At 46.1% G+C, this 19,893-nt stretch overlaps 1 protein-coding gene across 1 annotated transcript in view; it reads left to right on the top strand.

Moving 5' to 3' along the window:
- Positions 1-19,893, top strand: part of LOC116931033 — a 66,038-nt gene that overhangs the window by 44,814 nt on the left and 1,331 nt on the right. The window contains 40 exon segments of the mRNA XM_045179209.1: positions 14-367; positions 661-745; positions 747-991; positions 1,092-1,249; positions 1,251-1,416; positions 1,501-1,854; positions 2,517-2,846; positions 2,913-3,236; positions 3,311-3,664; positions 4,134-4,463; positions 4,535-4,858; positions 4,937-5,290; positions 5,552-5,881; positions 5,960-6,283; positions 6,372-6,725; positions 6,979-7,308; positions 7,377-7,697; positions 7,775-8,128; positions 8,500-8,829; positions 8,940-9,260; positions 9,370-9,723; positions 9,793-10,125; positions 10,203-10,526; positions 10,711-11,064; positions 11,199-11,534; positions 11,807-12,153; positions 12,156-12,597; positions 13,007-13,234; positions 13,303-13,985; positions 13,988-14,378; positions 14,447-14,662; positions 15,166-15,363; positions 15,651-15,851; positions 16,053-16,250; positions 16,318-16,689; positions 16,760-18,318; positions 18,393-18,699; positions 18,779-19,008; positions 19,077-19,287; positions 19,358-19,893. The exon segment at positions 19,358-19,893 is cut by the window's right edge and continues 1,019 nt beyond it. Coding sequence (XP_045035144.1) covers positions 14-367; positions 661-745; positions 747-991; positions 1,092-1,249; positions 1,251-1,416; positions 1,501-1,854; positions 2,517-2,846; positions 2,913-3,236; positions 3,311-3,664; positions 4,134-4,463; positions 4,535-4,858; positions 4,937-5,290; positions 5,552-5,881; positions 5,960-6,283; positions 6,372-6,725; positions 6,979-7,308; positions 7,377-7,697; positions 7,775-8,128; positions 8,500-8,829; positions 8,940-9,260; positions 9,370-9,723; positions 9,793-10,125; positions 10,203-10,526; positions 10,711-11,064; positions 11,199-11,534; positions 11,807-12,153; positions 12,156-12,597; positions 13,007-13,234; positions 13,303-13,985; positions 13,988-14,378; positions 14,447-14,662; positions 15,166-15,363; positions 15,651-15,851; positions 16,053-16,250; positions 16,318-16,689; positions 16,760-18,318; positions 18,393-18,699; positions 18,779-19,008; positions 19,077-19,287; positions 19,358-19,593 — 13,562 coding nt within the window. The 3' untranslated portion in view covers positions 19,594-19,893.

Below are 19,893 nucleotides of genomic sequence, written 5' to 3'. Positions count from 1 at the left end.
TTAACATTTGTAGCACCGGCACCAAATACCGTAGCGGAAGTAGGAACGTTACCACCTCTACCACCCAACCCTTGCACACCCTCACCCTGTGGACCCAATTCGCAATGTCAAGTCGTAGCTGGTCAAGCTCAATGCGGATGTGTACCTGGCATGATTGGTTCGGTACCAAATTGTCGACCGGAATGCATCCTTTCCTCTGATTGCCCCTCGAACAAAGCTTGCGTCAATCAAAAATGCATTGATCCTTGTCCTGCCACTTGCGCTGCAAATGCGGATTGTCGAGTTGTCAACCATTCCCCTATGTGCACTTGTGCTACGGGTTACACCGGCGACAGCTTTAAAAACTGTCGTCCTATTGCCCTTGCTGGTAAGAAAATCTCATTTATCACCTCGACATTTTGAATCGATCCTCCCGGCTAAGTGACTTAGGGATATATTTCTTGACGGACCAGTTCCATGAAGAAATGCTTTTAAAGTTATTTTTATCTTGTTGAAACTCCTTTGCTCCCAAAATCCGTTTTTTATACTCTCTACGAATTCGAAATTAACTTTTTTTTTTCATTAGATTTTTTTTTTTTCAGCAGACGAGATTTATTTTGCTATGTCACTATTTTTTCTTTATCGGAAATTCTCCTAAAACGATGTTTCTGTCCCATCTAGTTGAACCTAACGTCGTGCAACCACCGACACCATGCGATCCCAATCCCTGTGGTACCAACGCTCAATGCAAAACTCAAAATGGAGCCATCAAGTTGTGTTTGTCCGGCCGGTTACATCGGTGATCCTTACAGTTCATGTCGACCCGAATGCGTTCTCAACACAGATTGCCCACGTGATCAAAGTTGTTCACGTAACCGCTGTATTGATCCTTGTCCTGGAGCTTGCGGTATCAATGCCGTCTGTAGGGTTGCAAATCATATTCCGGTTTGCAGTTGTATAGAATCTCACACTGGGGATCCTCATAGATCTTGTCGTCCAATTCCTGTGATAAGTAAGCTGTTTTAAATTTTTTTAAACTGAAGAAATAGCAGTTGACGTCGGATTCAGGGGGAAGCAATAATTGACTCTTTCAACATATTTGATATTTTTAGTTCCACCAACATCCCCAGTTATCAATGAGAGACCATGCGTTCCGACTCCTTGCGGCCCTAATAGTCAATGTCGTGAAGTCGGAAATGCTCCGGTTTGCTCTTGCCAGCCGGGCTATCTGGGCATTCCACCAGAATGTCGACCAGAATGTGTCTCAAGCTTCAGAATGTGCTCCATCCCTGGCGTGTTCCAATTTCAAATGCCAAGATCCTTGTCCTGGAACATGTGGTCGAGACGCAAAATGTCAAGTAGTTAACCACAACCCGATTTGCGTTTGTCCTTCTGGATGGACTGGTGATCCTCTAACTGGTTGTCAAATCATTCCGAGTAAGCATAATTCAACTAAACGTTTCAGATAATTGTACTGTTTTATTATTGACATAACTAACTCAATTAATTTAACATCTGTAGCCCCCATCCAAAAACCTGTAGTAGAAGAAGGAACGTTACGACCTCTACCACCCAACCCGTGCAACCCAACACCCTGTGGACCCAATTCACAATGCCAAGTGGTTTCTGGTCAAGCCCAGTGTGGATGCATTCCTGGCATGATTGGTTCGGCACCAAACTGTCGAGCAGAATGTGTCGTGAGCTCGGATTGCCCCTCTAACGAGGCCTGCATCAATCAGAAATGTGTCGATCCATGCCCTGGCACTTGTGCACCCAACGCTGAATGTAGAGTCGTGAATCACTCGCCTGTATGCGATTGCATCAAGGGTTTCACTGGCGATGGTTTCAGTAATTGCCGACCCACTCCAGTAGACGGTAAGATACTCTGGCATTATTCTTTGGCTTTCGTTCAAAATTGCTTCTTGCTTCTTTTGTTGATTTTTATCACGTCGACCGTGAGCTTCAGACAGCGGAATTTCTTATCTATCTTCATGCCGCATATTAAAACAGCGCATTTTTTTTTTTTTCGGAATGGAATGAGAATGCTGTCGCATTTTATTCGCACCTCCATTTGACTGATTCAAAATTTTATCCCTAATTTAAAAAACAGATCACTGTTTTTGGATTCTTGAAATTTTTTGCTGGTTTTCGCACGTGTTGCTTGCTTCTTAATTCATATCGTTTTCACAAAGCTGTTTATGGATTCAGCATTTATGGCTTTGATTATCAGGGAAGATGAATCCATCTCTGAGCTCCTCTTTTGGCTTTTTATTTTTGGTCTGGCATGCCTGCTTTTGAAGACTTGTTTTTCATTCAAGCCAAAAATATTGGGTTTTATGGTGTTGAATATTTTTTGACTGAAAACCTTGTTTGGAAAAGTTGAATGCGCCACAACCCTGTTTTCGCTACCGCACTTTACTTGAGACGATTGGTATTTACAGTTTGACAAAACATGCACAGCAGGGCCATATATTGCGGCCATTGCAAACGCTTTTATGTATGTGATTCTAAGTATTGAAAAGCGATTGTTATTTTAGTCGCACCGAACATAATCGAACCGCCCAAGCCGTGCGATCCAAATCCTTGTGGCACCAACGCCCAATGCAAAACACAGAACGGAGCCATCAATTGCGTCTGTCCTGCCGATTATGTCGGAGATCCTTACAGTTCTTGTCGTCCAGAATGTGTACTCAACACGGATTGCCCACGCGATCGAAGCTGCGCCCGAAACCGATGTATCGATCCTTGTCGAGGAACGTGTGGTCTGAACACCGACTGTAGCGTTTCCAATCACATTCCCATTTGCAGTTGCAAAGAATCCTACAGTGGGGATCCTTACGATTCCTGCCGTCCTATTCCTGTCAAAAGTAAAATTAAATTATAGCTTAGGTTTAACCGTTTCGTTGTACTAACCTTGTCATAACATTTCCTAGTACCTCCAGTGTCTCCGTCGGTTATCGAAAAACCTTGCGATCCTCACCCATGCGGTCCGAATAGCATTTGCAAACCAGTTGGCAACGCTCCCGTGTGCTCCTGCCAGCCCAGCTACATGGGCTTACCACCAAACTGTAGACCAGAATGTGTTTCCAGTGCAGAGTGCCCGGCATCTCAGGCCTGCGTGAATTTGAAGTGTAGGGACCCTTGTTTAGGAACCTGCGGTAGAGGTTCCGAATGCTTTGTTGTTAATCATAGCCCAGTCTGTGTCTGTCCTGTTGGATGGACTGGTGATCCATTGACTGGATGCCGTATCATTCCGAGTAAGGATCTCATTTCAATCTTCCAAAGATGTTTTGCAACTTGTACATGTGTTATTTATTTTTACTGCCCATAGCTGTCGTGACTAGTCCGGTCGTTGAAGAGGCCACATTGAAACCTTTACCCCCTAGTCCGTGTACACCAAATCCTTGTGGACCCAACTCGCAATGTCAGGCAATATCTGGTCAAGCGGAATGCGGATGTTTGGCCAACATGATCGGATCGGCACCCAACTGCCGCCCCGAGTGTATCGTTAACTCAGATTGCCCAGCCAATGACGCTTGTGTCAATCAGAAATGCATTGATCCTTGTCCGGGAACTTGTGGATCGAATTCAGAGTGCCGAGTAGTCAACCATTCACCTGTGTGCACTTGCGAAACAGGTTACACAGGCAACGCTTTCAGCAATTGCCGCCCGATTCCTACAGTCGGTAAGACGAATTTGTATACAGCAGCTACTTTTTTTGGATATTGTTATTGGTGCGGAAAGCTTTCTTCATTTTCTTGGCGGTGGTGAACTCTTTTTCTGATGGTAATGCCGTGGCATTACTTTATTGGTTGTCTGGACCAGAGAATATCCGATTTTTTCCTTAAAACCTACGCTGCCATGTTGTGCTTTTTCTGTTTTGTTTTTTTTTGCGTCGTCTTTTTCCTTTTGAAAAAATCGTCGTTTTCAAATTGGGAAATTGAAATTTCTATTTGTCAATTTCCTTATTTTTGAATTTGATGATTGCTGTTTATAATGGCGAGATATCCGGTACAGGTTGGACTGCGCTTTGTTTTGTTTTTTTGAAGCTATTTTGTTCTCGAATCCAAAGGCTTCCATTTTTGTTGAACGGCGCTTTTTAAAGGCTTTCTACCTTTGCTACATGTTTTAATTATCGATAATTTGAAATTTAGTGGAACCGAACGTTGTTCAGCCACCAAGACCTTGCGATCCCAATCCATGCGGTACCAATGCCCAGTGCAAAGAACAAAATGGTGCCATCAATTGCGTATGTCCGACTAATTATGTCGGTGATCCGTTCACCTCATGCCGACCCGAGTGTCTGTTAAGCACCGATTGTTCCCGCGATAAGAGCTGCGTCAAAAATCTATGCGTGGATCCTTGTCGAGGAACATGTGGTCCAAATTCTGATTGTAGAGTGGTCAATCACATTCCCGTCTGCAGTTGCAAAGAATCTCACACTGGCGATCCGTACGATTCTTGTCGTCCTATTCCCGTGAAAAGTAAGAACATCCGAAACTGCGTTGAAAAAAATTTGCAATCAAGTAACGCCCTTATTGTATGATGTCATCAGTTCCGCCAACGTTACCGAATGTTGTCGAGCGACCGTGTGATCCTCCTCCATGTGGCCCACATAGTACATGCAGACCAGTTGGCAACACCCCAGTCTGCGCTTGCCAGCCGGGCTATTTGGGAATACCACCAGAATGTAGACCGGCGTGCGTTTCCAGCTCTGAATGCGCTCCCACACAAGCATGTATCAACTTCAAATGCCAGAATCCTTGTTCTGGAACTTGCGGTCAAGATGCTGAATGTAAAGTAGTCAACCACAATCCGATTTGTTTGTGTCCAGCGGGATGGACTGGCGATCCATTAACTGGTTGCCGTATAATACCGAGTAAGAAATGTTCCTTCCCCATGACTTCTTTATCAATGATTATTTGATCTAATTACTGAAAACTTGTAAAAACTATAGCACCTATCCCAAGTCCTGTTTCTGAACCAGCGACTTTACCACCGATTCCGCTGAATCCTTGCACACCCAACCCGTGCGGACCAAGTTCGCAGTGCCAAGTTGTGTCAGGCCAAGCTCAATGTGGTTGCCTGCCCAACATGATTGGCTCGGTACCGAATTGCCGACCAGAGTGCATAGTCAGCTCTGACTGTCCATCGCAAAGTGCTTGCGTTAATCAAATCTGTGTGGATCCCTGCGTTGGGACTTGCGCCAGTAATGCTGACTGTCGAGTATTGAATCATTCGCCAGTTTGCACCTGTGCGCAGGGTTACACTGGTATTGGTTTTACTGGTTGCCACCCAATTCCAGCTCTTGGTAAGACATAGTTGAATTGTTAACAGCTTCTAGAATGGCGTTTTTTTTTCGATAAAAACGTGATGTTGCATAATTTTACCACATGCACCTTCCGTTTAAATTCCAAAATGGGAATTTTTATTATTTGTCCACATTTTTTTTTTTTTCAAAAACTTTTTCGATAGTTTACATACTTCTAAGATTGAAATCTAGTGCCAATCACAAAGCTTTCATTCGTAATTCTTAATTAATGTTATTTGTTTGCTTGGATCTGTGAAACAGTCGAACCAAATGTTGTCCAACCACCTACTCCATGCGATCCTAATCCGTGCGGTACAAACGCTCAATGCAAAACACAAAACGGAGCCATCAACTGCGTTTGCCCGGCTAGTTATATTGGCGATCCCTACAGTTCCTGTCGGCCAGAATGTGTTCTTAACACAGATTGCCCTCGGGACAAGAATTGCCTTCAGAGCCGTTGCGTAGACCCTTGTAAAGGAGCGTGTGCTCCTAATGCGGACTGCAGGGTTTCAAATCACATTCCTGTATGCAGTTGCAAAGAATCTTACCAGGGCGATCCCTACGTATCTTGCCGTCCCATTCCAGTGAAAAGTAAGAAACGCAATTGAAGTCGGTCCTTTGAAAAAATCGCAATATTTAAAATTTCTACTTTTCTTTTATTAAATAAAGTTCCTCCTACCGCTCCCTCTCTAACCGAGGAACCATGCAATCCATCTCCGTGTGGGCCAAATAGTGCATGTAGGCCAGTCGGTAATGCCCCGGTTTGTTCGTGTCAACCCAATTACTTGGGATTGCCGCCAGATTGTAGACCAGAATGCGTCTCCAGCTCGGAGTGCGCTCCTACTCAAGCATGCCTTAATCTCAAGTGCCAAGATCCTTGCAAAGAAACGTGTGGCCGAGACGCACAATGTAAGGTTGTAAATCACAATCCAATCTGCGTCTGTCCTTCCGGATGGACAGGTGACCCTATGACTGGGTGTCGCATTATTCCGAGTAAGCATGATTTCACTAACTGTTCCCATCCATTCCTTATGTAGAATTGCATGTTAACTATTTGTTATTAACGTAAAAATCTTTGTAGCACCTGCACCTAATGTAGTTGGTGAACCTGGCACCTTGCCACCTATTCCACCCAATCCTTGCAATCCGACACCTTGCGGACCCAACTCGCAATGCCAAGTCGTTGGTGGACAAGCTCAGTGTGGCTGCGTGACCGGAATGATTGGCTCGGCTCCCAATTGTCGCCCCGAATGCGTACTTAATTCAGAGTGCCCATCAAATCGAGCTTGTGTCAACCAGAAATGTATCGATCCTTGCGTTGGAACATGTGCACCAAACAGTGAATGTACCGTCGTCAATCATAGGCCTGTTTGTAGTTGCACATCTGGTTATTCCGGAGACGGTTTTAGCAATTGCCAGCCAATCCCAGTTGTTGGTAAGAACACATTTTCTTGGCATCCACCGGCTCTGCCATTTATTCGTTCAAGCAATTGATTTTTGAAAGAGTGAATTGTTTTGAAACGATACTCCAATCTCGTCACATAGTTTTAAGTATCCGTATCGGGTATTTTTTTACGCGTTAAGAATATTATAGTCTCATTATTATTGATTTTTTCTCCTCGTTTTTCAACGTCACTCCTATCAAGCTCTACATGATAATTTATGTTGATTATTGTTGTACGAAATAGTTGAACCAAATGTCGTCCAACCACCTTCACCGTGCGACCCGAATCCTTGCGGTACCAATGCTCAATGTAAAACACAAAACGGCGCTATCAACTGCGTCTGCCCAGAAAATTACGTCGGTGATCCTTTCAGCTCTTGTCGCCCAGAATGTGTTCTAAACACAGACTGTCCTCGTGATAAGAGCTGCTCTCGTAACCGCTGTGTTGATCCTTGTGTTGGAACGTGTGGAGAAAATGCCAATTGCAGGGTGGCCAACCATATACCCGTCTGCAGTTGCAAAGAATCTCATACTGGAGATCCATATGGATCTTGCAGACCCATACCCGTGAAGAGTAAGAACAGGGATTAAGAGAGCATGGCGATGAAACATTTCTGATTTATTTTACGATTTGATATTTAGTACCCCCAACAGCTCCGATTGTTGAAAGACCATGCGATCCCCCTCCATGTGGTCCTCATAGCACGTGCAGACCCGTTGGCAATGCGCCAGTTTGCGCTTGTCAGCCGGGCTATTTGGGAATACCACCAGAATGTAGACCGGAATGTGTCTCGAGCTCAGAGTGCGCACCATCTAAGGCATGCGTTAACCTGAAATGCCAAGATCCTTGTCCTGGAACATGTGGTCGGGATGCAAAATGTCAAGTAGTTAACCACAATCCGATTTGCGTCTGTCCTGCCGGATGGACGGGTGATCCACTAACTGGTTGTCACATTATACCTAGTAAGCCTTATTTCACTAAACTCTTTAACAAACCTCATTGTATTGCATGTTTGTAATTAACTTTTTAACATTTGTAGCACCGGCACCAAATACCGTAGCGGAAGTAGGAACGTTACGACCTCTACCACCCAACCCTTGCACGCCCTCACCCTGTGGACCCAATTCGCAATGTCAAGTCGTAGCTGGTCAAGCTCAATGCGGATGTGTACCTGGCATGATTGGTTCTGTACCAAATTGTCGACCGGAATGCATCCTTTCCTCTGATTGCCCCTCGAACAAAGCTTGCGTCAATCAAAAATGCATTGATCCTTGTCCTGGCACTTGCGCTGCAAATGCGGATTGTCGAGTTGTCAACCATTCCCCAATGTGCACTTGTGCTACGGGTTACACTGGCGACAGCTTTAAAGATTGTCGTCCTATTGCCCTTGCTGGTAAGAAGAATTGATTTACAAAATTTTTCTTCGAAGGTCACTAATTTAGTGACTAAGCAACGCACCGTCTGTTCGTTCAATGCATTTAAGCAATTGCGATAAGATTTGTTCGTTGTTCCGACGCATACGCTCTTTGTGAATCGCTTTTTGACAGCCTCCAGGAATGGAATTTTTTTAATCGTTTAAATTTTTCACATTTTTTAATTTGAAAAGTTTTTGAGGTGAATTCGTTCAGGCGTTAAAGTTTGTTTGTTTTCATTTTTTTGTTTTTCTTTTTTTTTTCCTTCTTTTTTTCACGGAATTTGTTTTATAATCCCGTTGTTTAATCTTTGTCGAAAATTTTTCTATAACAATGTTTTTATCTCATCCAGTTGAACCTAACATCGCTCAACCGTCGACACCATGTGATCCTAATCCCTGTGGTACTAACGCTCAATGCAAAACGCAAAATGGAGCCATCAATTGCGTGTGCCCGGCTGGTTACATCGGTGATCCTTACAGTTCATGTCGACCCGAATGCGTTCTCAACACAGATTGCCCACGCGATCAAAGTTGTTCGCGCAACCGGTGCATCGATCCTTGCCCTGGAACATGTGGAATTAATGCCGACTGCAGAGTGGCTAATCACATCCCGGTTTGCGGTTGCAAAGAGGCATTTACCGGCGATCCCTACGAATCCTGCCGTCCTATACCTGCTAAACGTAAGGCACTTTTTGTAATTAATCTTCTCAATTTGGCTTTTATGTTTTTCTAATTGGCCTTCAAATGGTTTATTTGAACCTATTCCCTATTAATTAACCCTTTTTTCTAGCTATTCCAACACCAAACGTGGTCGAGAAACCTTGTGTGCCATCACCGTGCGGACCCAATAGCCAGTGTCGAGAGGTTGGCAATGTTCCGGTGTGCTCATGCCAACCAGGCTACATGGGTGTCCCTCCGGAATGCAGACCAGAATGTGTTTCGAGCTCGGAATGCCCGCCATCGCTGGCCTGCATCAATTTCAAGTGTCAAGATCCTTGTACTGGAACCTGTGGTCGCGATGCGGAATGCCGCGTACTGAATCACAACCCAACTTGTGTATGTCCATCTGGATGGACCGGAGATCCTTTAACCGGTTGTTCTCCGATTCCAAGTATGTCAAAATTTCTTAACGATTTATGTAGACTAACTAGCTTTCGAAAGGGAGTAGTGATTAGTGCACGTGAAAAACATAACCTAACGTGTTGTTTGAACATTTGTAGCGTCCACACTCAACCCACTAGGAGAAGTAGCTACGCTACCTCCTCTCCCGCTCAATCCTTGCACACCAACACCCTGTGGTCCAAACTCGCAATGTCAAGTGGTTTCAGGCCAAGCGCAGTGCGGCTGTTTGGCAAATATGATTGGCACTAGTCCCAATTGTCGACCTGAATGTATCCTTGGCTCAGATTGCCCATCAACTAGCGCTTGCGTAAATCAAAAATGCGTTGATCCTTGTCCGGGAACTTGCGGCTCCAATTCCGATTGTAGAGTCGTCAATCATTCTCCGATTTGCACCTGCGCATCTGGTTACACAGGCAATGCCTTCGATAACTGTCGACCCATTCCTGTTGTTGGTAAGATCCCTACAGCGTCTTTTCCTAACGTGACTTACCAAAGAATTATCAATGATTTGAAAACCATAGGCGTACCGAATGTAGTCGAACCACAACGACCTTGCGAGTCCCACCCTTGTGGCACAAACGCCCAATGTAAAGAATCACCAGGCGGCGGTGTCAATTGCGTATGCCCTGCCAATTATATCGGTGATCCGTATAGCTCTTGTCGACCCGAATGCGTTCTCAGCAGCGATTGCCCTCGCGATCAAACTTGTTCCCGCAATCGTTGCGTGGATCCTTGTGTCGGGGCTTGCGGCTCCAACAGCCAATGCCGCGTAGCCAATCATGTTCCAGTCTGCTCGTGCGTTCAGGGTTTCCATGGAGATCCTTACTCATCATGCCAACCTATCCCTGTCGAGTGTAAGCACTAATTCGTATTTTCTCAGTAGTTTTACAAGTTTAAAATCTAACTCCTTATTAACATATCACAAAAACAGCCCGACCCATCGATCCTACACCATCGGAAAAGCCTTGCGTCCCATCGCCATGCGGCCCCAACAGCCAATGTCGCGGCGTGGGTAACGTGCCGGTTTGCTCTTGTCTCTCGGGCTACATGGGTATTCCACCAGAGTGCCGGCCTGAGTGCGTGACAAGCGCCGAGTGCGCCCCGATGCATGCCTGTGTCAACTCTAAATGCCAGAACCCTTGTCTGGGTACTTGTGGACTCAACTCGGAGTGTAAGGTCATCAACCACAACCCGGTTTGCACCTGCCCATCTGGTTGGACCGGTGATCCATTCACGCAGTGTCGAATCATTCCCAGTAAGCATATTCCCAATTAAACACTAACAATCTTTCGTTACGTCTTACCAAACTATAATTTGTTTAGTTTGTCTTTGGTATTTTGTCGTAGTTAGTATGGATTAGTTCTAATCTGAGTAGTTAATGCATGTGTATTCATTTTTTAACTTAATTTCTTGTTTTACCATTTTAACCCATCCCGTAGCCTCTGTACCTTCACCTGTAGTGGATGAATCTACTTTACGGCCTATCCCACCGAACCCATGCAATCCACCGCCTTGCGGCTTGAACGCTCAGTGCCAAGCTGTTGGTGGTGTCGCACAGTGCGCTTGCCTTGCCGGCATGATCGGCTCGGTACCCAATTGCCGTCCAGAATGCGTCATTAGTTCCGACTGTCCATCGAAGGAGGCCTGTGTCAACCGAAAATGTGTTGATCCTTGCCCAGGCACCTGCGGCGCCAATTCTGAATGTCGTGTTGTCAACCACGCTCCATCGTGCTCGTGTCGCGAGGGTTTCACCGGCAACGCATTTGCCGATTGCCGGCCAGTCCAAGCTGTCGGTAAGATTATATCCAATATCTCCAATTCAAGGAAATTCGAAGGCGACTACTTTTAATGTTTGTGATAACTCTCAGCGCGTGAATTATGAAAAAGGGGTAAATTTTTATTGATTGATATTCCTACTTTAATTTAGCCGAAGTAAATCCGCCAGTTCCGCCGCGTCCATGTGATTCACATCCATGTGGTCCTAACGCCCATTGTCGTGTAAATCCGAATAGCGGATCGGCGGCTTGTGTATGCCCGCCCGACTATGGTGGAGATCCTTACATCTCATGCCGGCCGGAATGTGCCGCTAATTCAGACTGTCCGCGCCATCGTACTTGTCTCAATAACCGATGCGTTGATCCTTGCGCTGGCGTTTGCGGCCTCGAATCTCTTTGTCGCGTCGTTAACCATCTACCCGTCTGTGGTTGCCCTCAAGGCTACACGGGTGATCCGTACAGCCTGTGTCGGCCGATTCCTGTCACGAGTAAGATTGCGATCCAATTAGCTTAAAACGCTTCGAAAGCTTTGATTTTTCGTGAAAATTTGAAAAGGAGAAATTGAAACAGCGGCGGCCAAGTTTCTATCAATAACCAGCGCTTCACCAAAGTAACTTCGTATTTTCCAAAAGAAATCCCAGCTATTAGTCATTTGATCGCCGCTGTGTAACTTGCATTTCATTAGCTGATCAAGCCTCGCATATTTAGCCACAATGCGTTTATATTTTCAATGTTAATGATTTTCGTTTTGGCCATAAAGTCGCCCCTACGACGGCACCTTCAGTAGTCGAACCTTGCAATCCGTCGCCATGTGAGGTTAACAGTCGTTGCGAGGTATCTCCATCCGGAGGGCCTGTCTGCGTCTGTTTGCCGGGCTTCACCGGTTCTGCTCAGTTGGGTTGTCGGCCAGAGTGTCTCTCTAATTCAGAGTGCCCAGCTGGTCTCAGCTGTGTCAATCGGCGCTGTCGGGATCCTTGTCCGGGACTTTGCGGAAACAATGCTCAATGTTCCGTTGCCAGTCATATGCCGTTCTGCAACTGCCCACCAGGATTCACGGGTGATCCGTACAGTAGCCGCGGTTGCCAGATCATACCTTGTAAGATTTAGCAATGATGTTCAAAATCATTAGCAAAATATTGGCATTCAAAAATCGAATTCTCTTAATAACCAATCCGTTAATTTTTACGATAAATTCAGCGGCCATACCGCCACCTTTAGCCGAATCGGCAACACTGCGACCACTTCCTCCCAATCCGTGCAGTGCGCACCCATGCGGTGCCAACAGTATCTGCCAGGTAGTCCACAATACAGCACAATGCGCCTGTATGGCTGGCATGATCGGCATTTCGCCGAGTTGTCGTCCTGAATGCGTTGTAGCTTCTGATTGCCCAGCCAGGCGAGGTTGTGTTAATCAGAAATGCGTGGATCCATGCCCGGGTACTTGTGGCCCGAACTCCGACTGTCGAGTGATCGACCACTCGCCTGTCTGTTTCTGTCGTCCAGGATTCACGGGCAATGCGTACGCAGCTTGTCGGCCATTACCCGTCGTTGGTAAGATTCGACCCAACCGCGTTTTCTTTTTAGCCGAAATTGATAACGCCACACTTCCAATTTTCATAAACAAAAGAACCACGCTGAAAATGTACGATTTATATTTAGCTGTGCCTGCGCCAATGACATGTTATCGCTATTTTCCCGTCACAAGAGTCGTTGATCGCCGTTGATTGGTATCATCGTTCCGATCTGATCTGTGATGGGTCGTTACGCTTCTCAATGCCAACAAAACAAAATTTTGGCTTACTTTATTTTGGTGAATTTGTTTTCGCCTGAATTACTTACAGCCCATTCCACAACGTTAAAATATCGTTGATGGATGCCACTTAACCATTTAACATAACAAAAAGTTGAAAGCAACGAATGAGGTCATTATTAAAAAACAAATTTTGTTTTCTTTTTACAGTTGAACCTTCGGTTGTTGAGCCGACGAAGACCGGCTGCACTCCGTCGTTCTGCGGTGTGAACGCCGAGTGCCGCGACGTAAGTGGCTCCCCTGAATGCATCTGTCCGCCAAACTATGTCGGTGACCCATACAGCTCGTGTCGCCCAGAATGCGTCTTGAATACTGACTGCCCCCGTGACCGTACCTGCGTACGAAATCGCTGTGAAAATCCTTGCACGGACGCTTGTGGTAATTAAAATTAATTTACCTTCACTATTTTCGTTCTCGGTAACTTACGGTATACGTTAAAACAATAGGCCCCAATGCTGAATGTCGTGTAGCTAATCACGCTCCAGTCTGTGTCTGCCAGCCGGGTTTTGAGGGCAATCCATTTTCATCTTGTCAACCCGTCCCTGCTGTAGGAGAACCGGGTACCATCGACCGAGAAGATTTTTGCAACCCGAATCCTTGTGGAGTCAATGCCGAATGCAGAAAGCAAGGCGTTAAAGACACCGTCTGCGTCTGCTTGCCCGGTTTGATAGGCGATCCTTACGTTTCATGTAAACCAGAGTGCCTTACCAACGCGGATTGTTCCAACAACATGGCTTGCATTGCCCAGAAATGTAAAGATCCTTGCCCAGGGGCTTGCGGTGTCGATGCTCGTTGTCAAGTAACAGGCCACAACCCAGTTTGCTCATGTCCTAATGGCTACGCTGGTGATCCGTTCGTTAAATGCCAGCCTAAACCAGTTGCGATCGGAACACCGGTTGTCAAACCCGAATGCGAAGTCGATCCTGATTGCCAGACTACTCAGGCCTGTATTGAACAACGTTGTATCGATCCGTGCATCCAACGGCCAGGCATTTGCGCCCCTAACGCCGAATGCCGAGTTATCCAACACCGGCCCGTCTGTGTCTGCGCTGAAGGGTTTACAGGCAATCCACAAGTCCAATGTTTCCAAGGTAAGCTTTGTATCTTAATGTTTACATTCATTGAATTCCTTCTAAAACAAAATGTTTCTATTGGATTTCAGTTGGTTGCCGATCCGATTCCGATTGTCCTTCGAACGAAGCTTGCGTTAACCGCCAGTGTAAGGATCCATGCGTTTTTGAAACGTGCGGTACCAACGCCCTGTGCCGTGTTAATGCCCATCGACCGCAGTGCTTCTGTCCTGAACGCCATGAAGGCGACCCCTACCGTGCCTGTCGTCAACCCGAGTGTCTCGTCGATAATGATTGTCCGAGCACGTTGGCTTGTCGTGAAAAGAACTGCCGTGACCCATGCAATTGTCCACCAGATACGAAATGTACCGTCATCAATCACGTACCTAGATGCTCTTGCCCGGCTGGATATAAGGGAGAACCGAACACAACCAGAGGATGCTACCTACCAGGTAGTTTGTTTTTATTTTTAAGTACGTCTGAATGTAATACAAACTAATGCTATTGTTGAATTTAACAGAAGAGCAAGCGGTAATTAAAGGTGGTTGTACGACCGACGGAGAGTGTCCTAGTAAACACGCCTGTTTCAACGGTGAATGCGTCAACCCGTGCACCGTCATCAAACCGTGCGGAGTGAACGCCCAGTGTTTGGTCATCGATTCGCTTCCGCTAAGAACAATGACTTGTCAATGTCTACCTGGTTATTTTGGAAATCCAAATGTCGAGTGTCGCAGCGGTAGGAGATTAGCATTTCTCATTCAATTCTTTTACGATAACAAGACGCTACTCGCTACGTGTAAAACATGACATTTTACGGACGCATTAACTTGGCAATGGCAGTTTTCTTTTTATTTGCAGGCGGGCTTTCTTTTTTCGTGCCAGCGACTATTTACACTACACTACGCTTCTTCTTGCTAATTCTGTCCTTTCCGATTTGGTTGCTTTCTTTTAACTGATGACGATTACTTCTTCGTTGTCTGTCTATTTATTATTCTGTTGATTAAGGAGCTTCCTCCATGACAATCCTCCTGACCTACCTCCTCTTACCTGACCTACGGTTGCGTGCCAGCGTTTTGAAGCTTTTATCATTGCGTAATCAAGCGAATAGAGGGACACATATGATTGACATTCTTGACAAATCAATTTAACTAATAATTTAATGTTTTCGACTAAAATAATATGGTAGAGCAATGGTTTCTAATATCATTTGTTTTCCTGGGGTGGGCTATGTTTCAACAGTTCCAATCGAAGATCCAGGATGCCGTTCCGACGACAATTGCCCGGACAATCAGAGCTGCCGCAATCGTCAATGCGTTAGCCCTTGCGCAGTGGCCAATCCTTGCGCCAATAACGCCATCTGCACGGTGGTCGGACATCAGCCCAAGTGTACTTGTCCTGAAGATTTCACCGGCAATCCCAACATCAACTGCTATCAAGGTAAGCCTAAATTACCTTAAAAATCTTAACAAAAAGCCTTTTTATGCGGCGAATTTGGTGAAGGTGCGCCAATAAGCCTATTAAACATAATAAAACTAATAGTCAGAATTCAAATTCCTAGTTGCTATATCATATGCAAACAAAATTGAAAATAATAAATCAACCCAACTAGTAGCACAGAGCTAATTAACACGCGTTGCACACATAAGTAAAACGCCATAAACTAATCCAAAAATCCAACCTTGCTATTAAAAATGGCTACCGCTGGTGATACCAACGCTACACAGCTAATCCACGTCCTGCCCGTTTCTGTTTGGCCGACGTGGACTGCAATAACATCAACTCGTGCTTAGACAGTCAATGCCAAAATCCGTGCTTCGTAGCCAATCCTTGTCCTCCCACCGCCGACTGCAAACCGTTTGAGCGTCAGACCTATTGTCACTGCCCCAACGGTACCAAAGGCAATCCTTGGAGCCGATGCGACGCAGGTTTGTGTCCTACTACCTATTGCACGCATTTGCGCAATAGCACGTCTTGCGGGGCACGGTCGAACGGTGTTATGTGGTCATTGGTTTCGCACGTTTGGGAGTTTGGAATTGTTTTCTTTTCGTTCTTGGTGGATGAAACTGTCGTGTAACGTTTGGTCAAATGCGTTTAGTAATGGGAAATAATCGATAAATTTGAAACAGTTCCCAAGGTGGACGTCGAATGTCGATCCGATCCTGAGTGCCCATTGGACAAAGCTTGCGAACAACAAGTTTGTCAAGATCCTTGCGTCATCGGCAATCCTTGCGGTGACAATGCCGTCTGTCGTACCCAACAACATCGACCGGTTTGCTTCTGCCCCGATGGCTGGGGTGGTGATCCACAAATCAAATGCTTCCGACGTAATTATAAAACTAAATAGGAAAACCATTAATTCATTATTCTAAATTATTGCGATCCTTTTTGTAGCTGAATGTGAGAGAGACGATGATTGTCCATCTGATCGAGCCTGCATTACTGGCAAGTGTTTGAATCCATGCGTCTTCGGTGGCAGCCAATGTGGTACCAACGCGTTATGCCGCGTCACTCTCCATCGTCCGCAATGCTACTGCCCGGCTGGTATGCAAGGCAATCCAACCGTCATTTGCATCCCTGTCGGATGTCAGAGTCACGACGATTGCGCCACAGAGGAAGTTTGCGATCGACTCAACCGCGTCTGCGTTAAGGTCTGCGAAACAATCGCTTGCGCTCCAACAGCCAATTGTACTGGCAGAGACCATCAAGCAATATGCGATTGCCCTCCAGGCCAGCGTGGAAATCCATTCGTTCGCTGCATTGAAGGTAAATTGCAATGAAATAGTATGTCGATCAACCAAGAAAATGTGTAAACTTACATTTCCTTTTTGAATAGATACACCCATCGTTACAGTCAGTCCACCTCGTCCTGAATGTCGCTCAGACCCTGAATGTCCCAGCAAAGAGGTCTGCATCAGTAACAAATGCGTCAATCCCTGTAGTGTCAATCCCTGCGGCGACACTGGACAACTTTGCAGCGTGGTAGACAGCACCCCGTTGCGTACTGTGGTATGTCAATGTCCACCGGACAGCTTCGCGGACGAAAACAGCCGTTGTATCTCTGCAGTGACAGGCGAATCACCATCTCAAGTGACCGGCTGTAAGGCTGACGACGAATGTCCTGCTGAAGAGGCTTGCCGTAATGGTATTTGCGAAAGTCCTTGTGACTGTGCCCCTGACTCCATCTGTCGTGTCATCAACCGCAAACCAGTCTGCGCTTGTCGTGAAGGAATGACTGGTGACCCATTGGTAGCCTGCTACAAAGTGGGATGCACCGTAGACGAAGAATGTCCTGGAACACATGCTTGCGTCAATGGGCAGTGTAAACCTGTCTGCTCACCGGCCACGTGCGAAAGTGGATCGGTTTGTCAAGGAATTAACCACAAGCCCGTGTGTGAATGCCCACCTGGAACGAAGGGCAATCCGAATGCCGGCTGCAAAGCGATTGGCTGCACCAACTTGAAAGATTGTCCAACTGATCGAGCCTGTTTCAACGGTGTTTGCACTGATCCTTGCTCAATGCCCAATGCTTGTGCCGTCGACCAGGAATGTAAACCATTCAACCATACGGCTGTCTGCGATTGCCCACCTGGTTTCCAAGGGTCACCTGAAACAGCTTGTACCCGCGTTGATATCGAATTGGGATGCAGAGCCGATACGGACTGTCCTTCTCTAGAAGCCTGCATCAACCGCGAATGCAAAGATCCCTGCGAGGCTCTCAAACCTTGCGCTCCATCGGCCGTCTGTGAAGTCAAACCCACATCGCCGTACCGTACCATGGTGTGTGTCTGCCCACCTGGAACGACCGGCTATGCTGCGATTGAATGCGTCAAAGTCGCCATCCCTGAAGTCGAAGAAGAATGTGAGGTTACCGAGGGTTTCATTAAGATGCCAAACGGCACATGCGTTTGCGATCCGCTGAGGAATCTGGTCCAGGCCCCCAATGGAACTTGCATTTGTGATCCCGAAAAGGGTCTAGTTGAAGGCCCATCGGGAGTCTGCGTCAGCCCAGTTTTATTGCCGGAGTGCGTTAGCAATGATGATTGCCCCGATGACAAGTACTGCAACTCCACCTGTCGCGATCCTTGCGCCGAACGAATCTGCAATCCCAACTCAGAATGCCGTGCCACTGAACATCGGGCCGTTTGTGTTTGCATCCGTGGTCATGCCTATAAGGATGATGAATCTGGTTGCGTTCCTGAAAGAACACCGTTACGTACCGACTTCCCGCGCCCAGAAATTGTTGTCAACTGTCTGGCTGATGGCGTTCAGGTCGACATTCATATCGGCACAGCTGGTTTCGATGGCGTCCTTTACGTCAAGGGACATTCCAAAGATGAAAACTGTCGCCGCGTACTCGATGCCAAACGTGATGTGGGCAGCATTGATTATAAGGTATAAAACTTTAATTTCATCACAGTTTTTATTGTACATTAAATTGTGTGTTTGTTTTATTTTATTCGAAATAGGTTCGATTTGACACCTGCGGATTGGTACTAGAAAACGGAGAGGCTTCCTTCATTCTGGTCATTCAGAAACATCCCAAACTGATGACATTTAAAGCCCAGGCGTACCAAGTTCGCTGCGTCTACGATACACCTGAGAAAACCGTTACGGTTGGCTTCAATGTTTCGATGTTGACGACTGCCGGTACGATTTCCAATACCGGCCCACCACCTGTGTGTACCATGAAGATCTGCCTGCCTTCAGGACAGGAAGTGCGCAGTGCCGTTATCGGAGACACGCTCATGCTCAAAGTTGAAGTCCAGCCTATTGGTTAGTCGACGAATTATTTAAATACCAGGATTTTATTTTAGTTATGGAATTTATTGTTCATTTTTTTTTTTGCGTAAAGGTATTTACGGAGGCTTTGCCCGTAGCTGTTACGCTGTGACTGACAACAATAACACTCATTTGGTCACGGACGAGAACGGATGCCCCACTGATCCCACTATATTCGGAGCCTGGACACAGCATCCAGAAACAAGAACTCTCGTCTCCACTTTCAACGCATTTAAATTCCCGGCCAGCGACAACATTCGCTTCCAGTGCAACATCCGCGTCTGCTTTGGCAGATGCCAACCGGTAATTATTTTAATCGCAATACTCTATGATGTTACAGCTATTTAATTAACATGGCATTTCGTCGACAGGTCAATTGCGATGGAGTTGACGCTTATGGGCGTCGTCGCCGTCGTCAAGCAGATACCGAATATCTCACACCAAGAACAACCAACTTGACCGAAGTGGAAATTCGCGAATCAGTTATTGCCGGCCAACTGCGTGAAGAGATCATGGTCCAATCCAATTCTATTTTGGCATTAGATCGTGGTGGAGAGGAGAGATTCAGTGCACCAACAGAAGGTACTGTTACACTTAGCGACGTGTATTTAAGAGGTGGAAAATTGATTGTAAACTATAAATTTTTCGACAGCACCCGACGTCGTTCGCCAGGAAGTCTGCGTCTCAACCATGGGTTTTATCATCGCGCTCATTATTACTGCGCTATTGGCACTCGTAGCCGTCGCTGTTGCAGTGTCCTGCTGGTTGATGGCCTACCGGAGGCGACCCAAGATTGACGGACCTCTTCCCCATCCGGCGGAATTTCCAAATCCACTCTTTACGACGCCAGAACCACTGGCTGAGCCATCCCCGGATTATCTTTCCTAAAGAATCCAGCTTGACGGCTTCTAGAATTGTGTCAATTTCCATAGGAAAAATGGAGTTTCAAAGAATTGTTTTATCTTTAAAAAGAAAATCGAATTTTAGCAGCTTCGCAAAAAAGTGAAAGGCCATATGTCAGAAAAATGAAAAAAAAAAAAAAAAAGGTTTGACGATTGAGGAAGCATCGTCAGTCGCCCAGTGTAACTTGGGAGTTCAACCCATTTGTAATGATTTGTTGTACAGCCACTCACTCATTTGCATTATACAGCAGTTCGAGAGTGATGTCGAATTAACGAAACTTCCACA

The sequence above is a fragment of the Daphnia magna genome, linkage group LG9 (genome assembly GCF_020631705.1).
Source record: "Daphnia magna isolate NIES linkage group LG9, ASM2063170v1.1, whole genome shotgun sequence".
Classification (NCBI taxonomy): domain Eukaryota; kingdom Metazoa; phylum Arthropoda; class Branchiopoda; order Diplostraca; family Daphniidae; genus Daphnia; species Daphnia magna.
The sequence above is the reverse complement of the archived record's forward strand: the minus strand, read 5'-3'. Positions and strand labels throughout refer to the sequence as shown.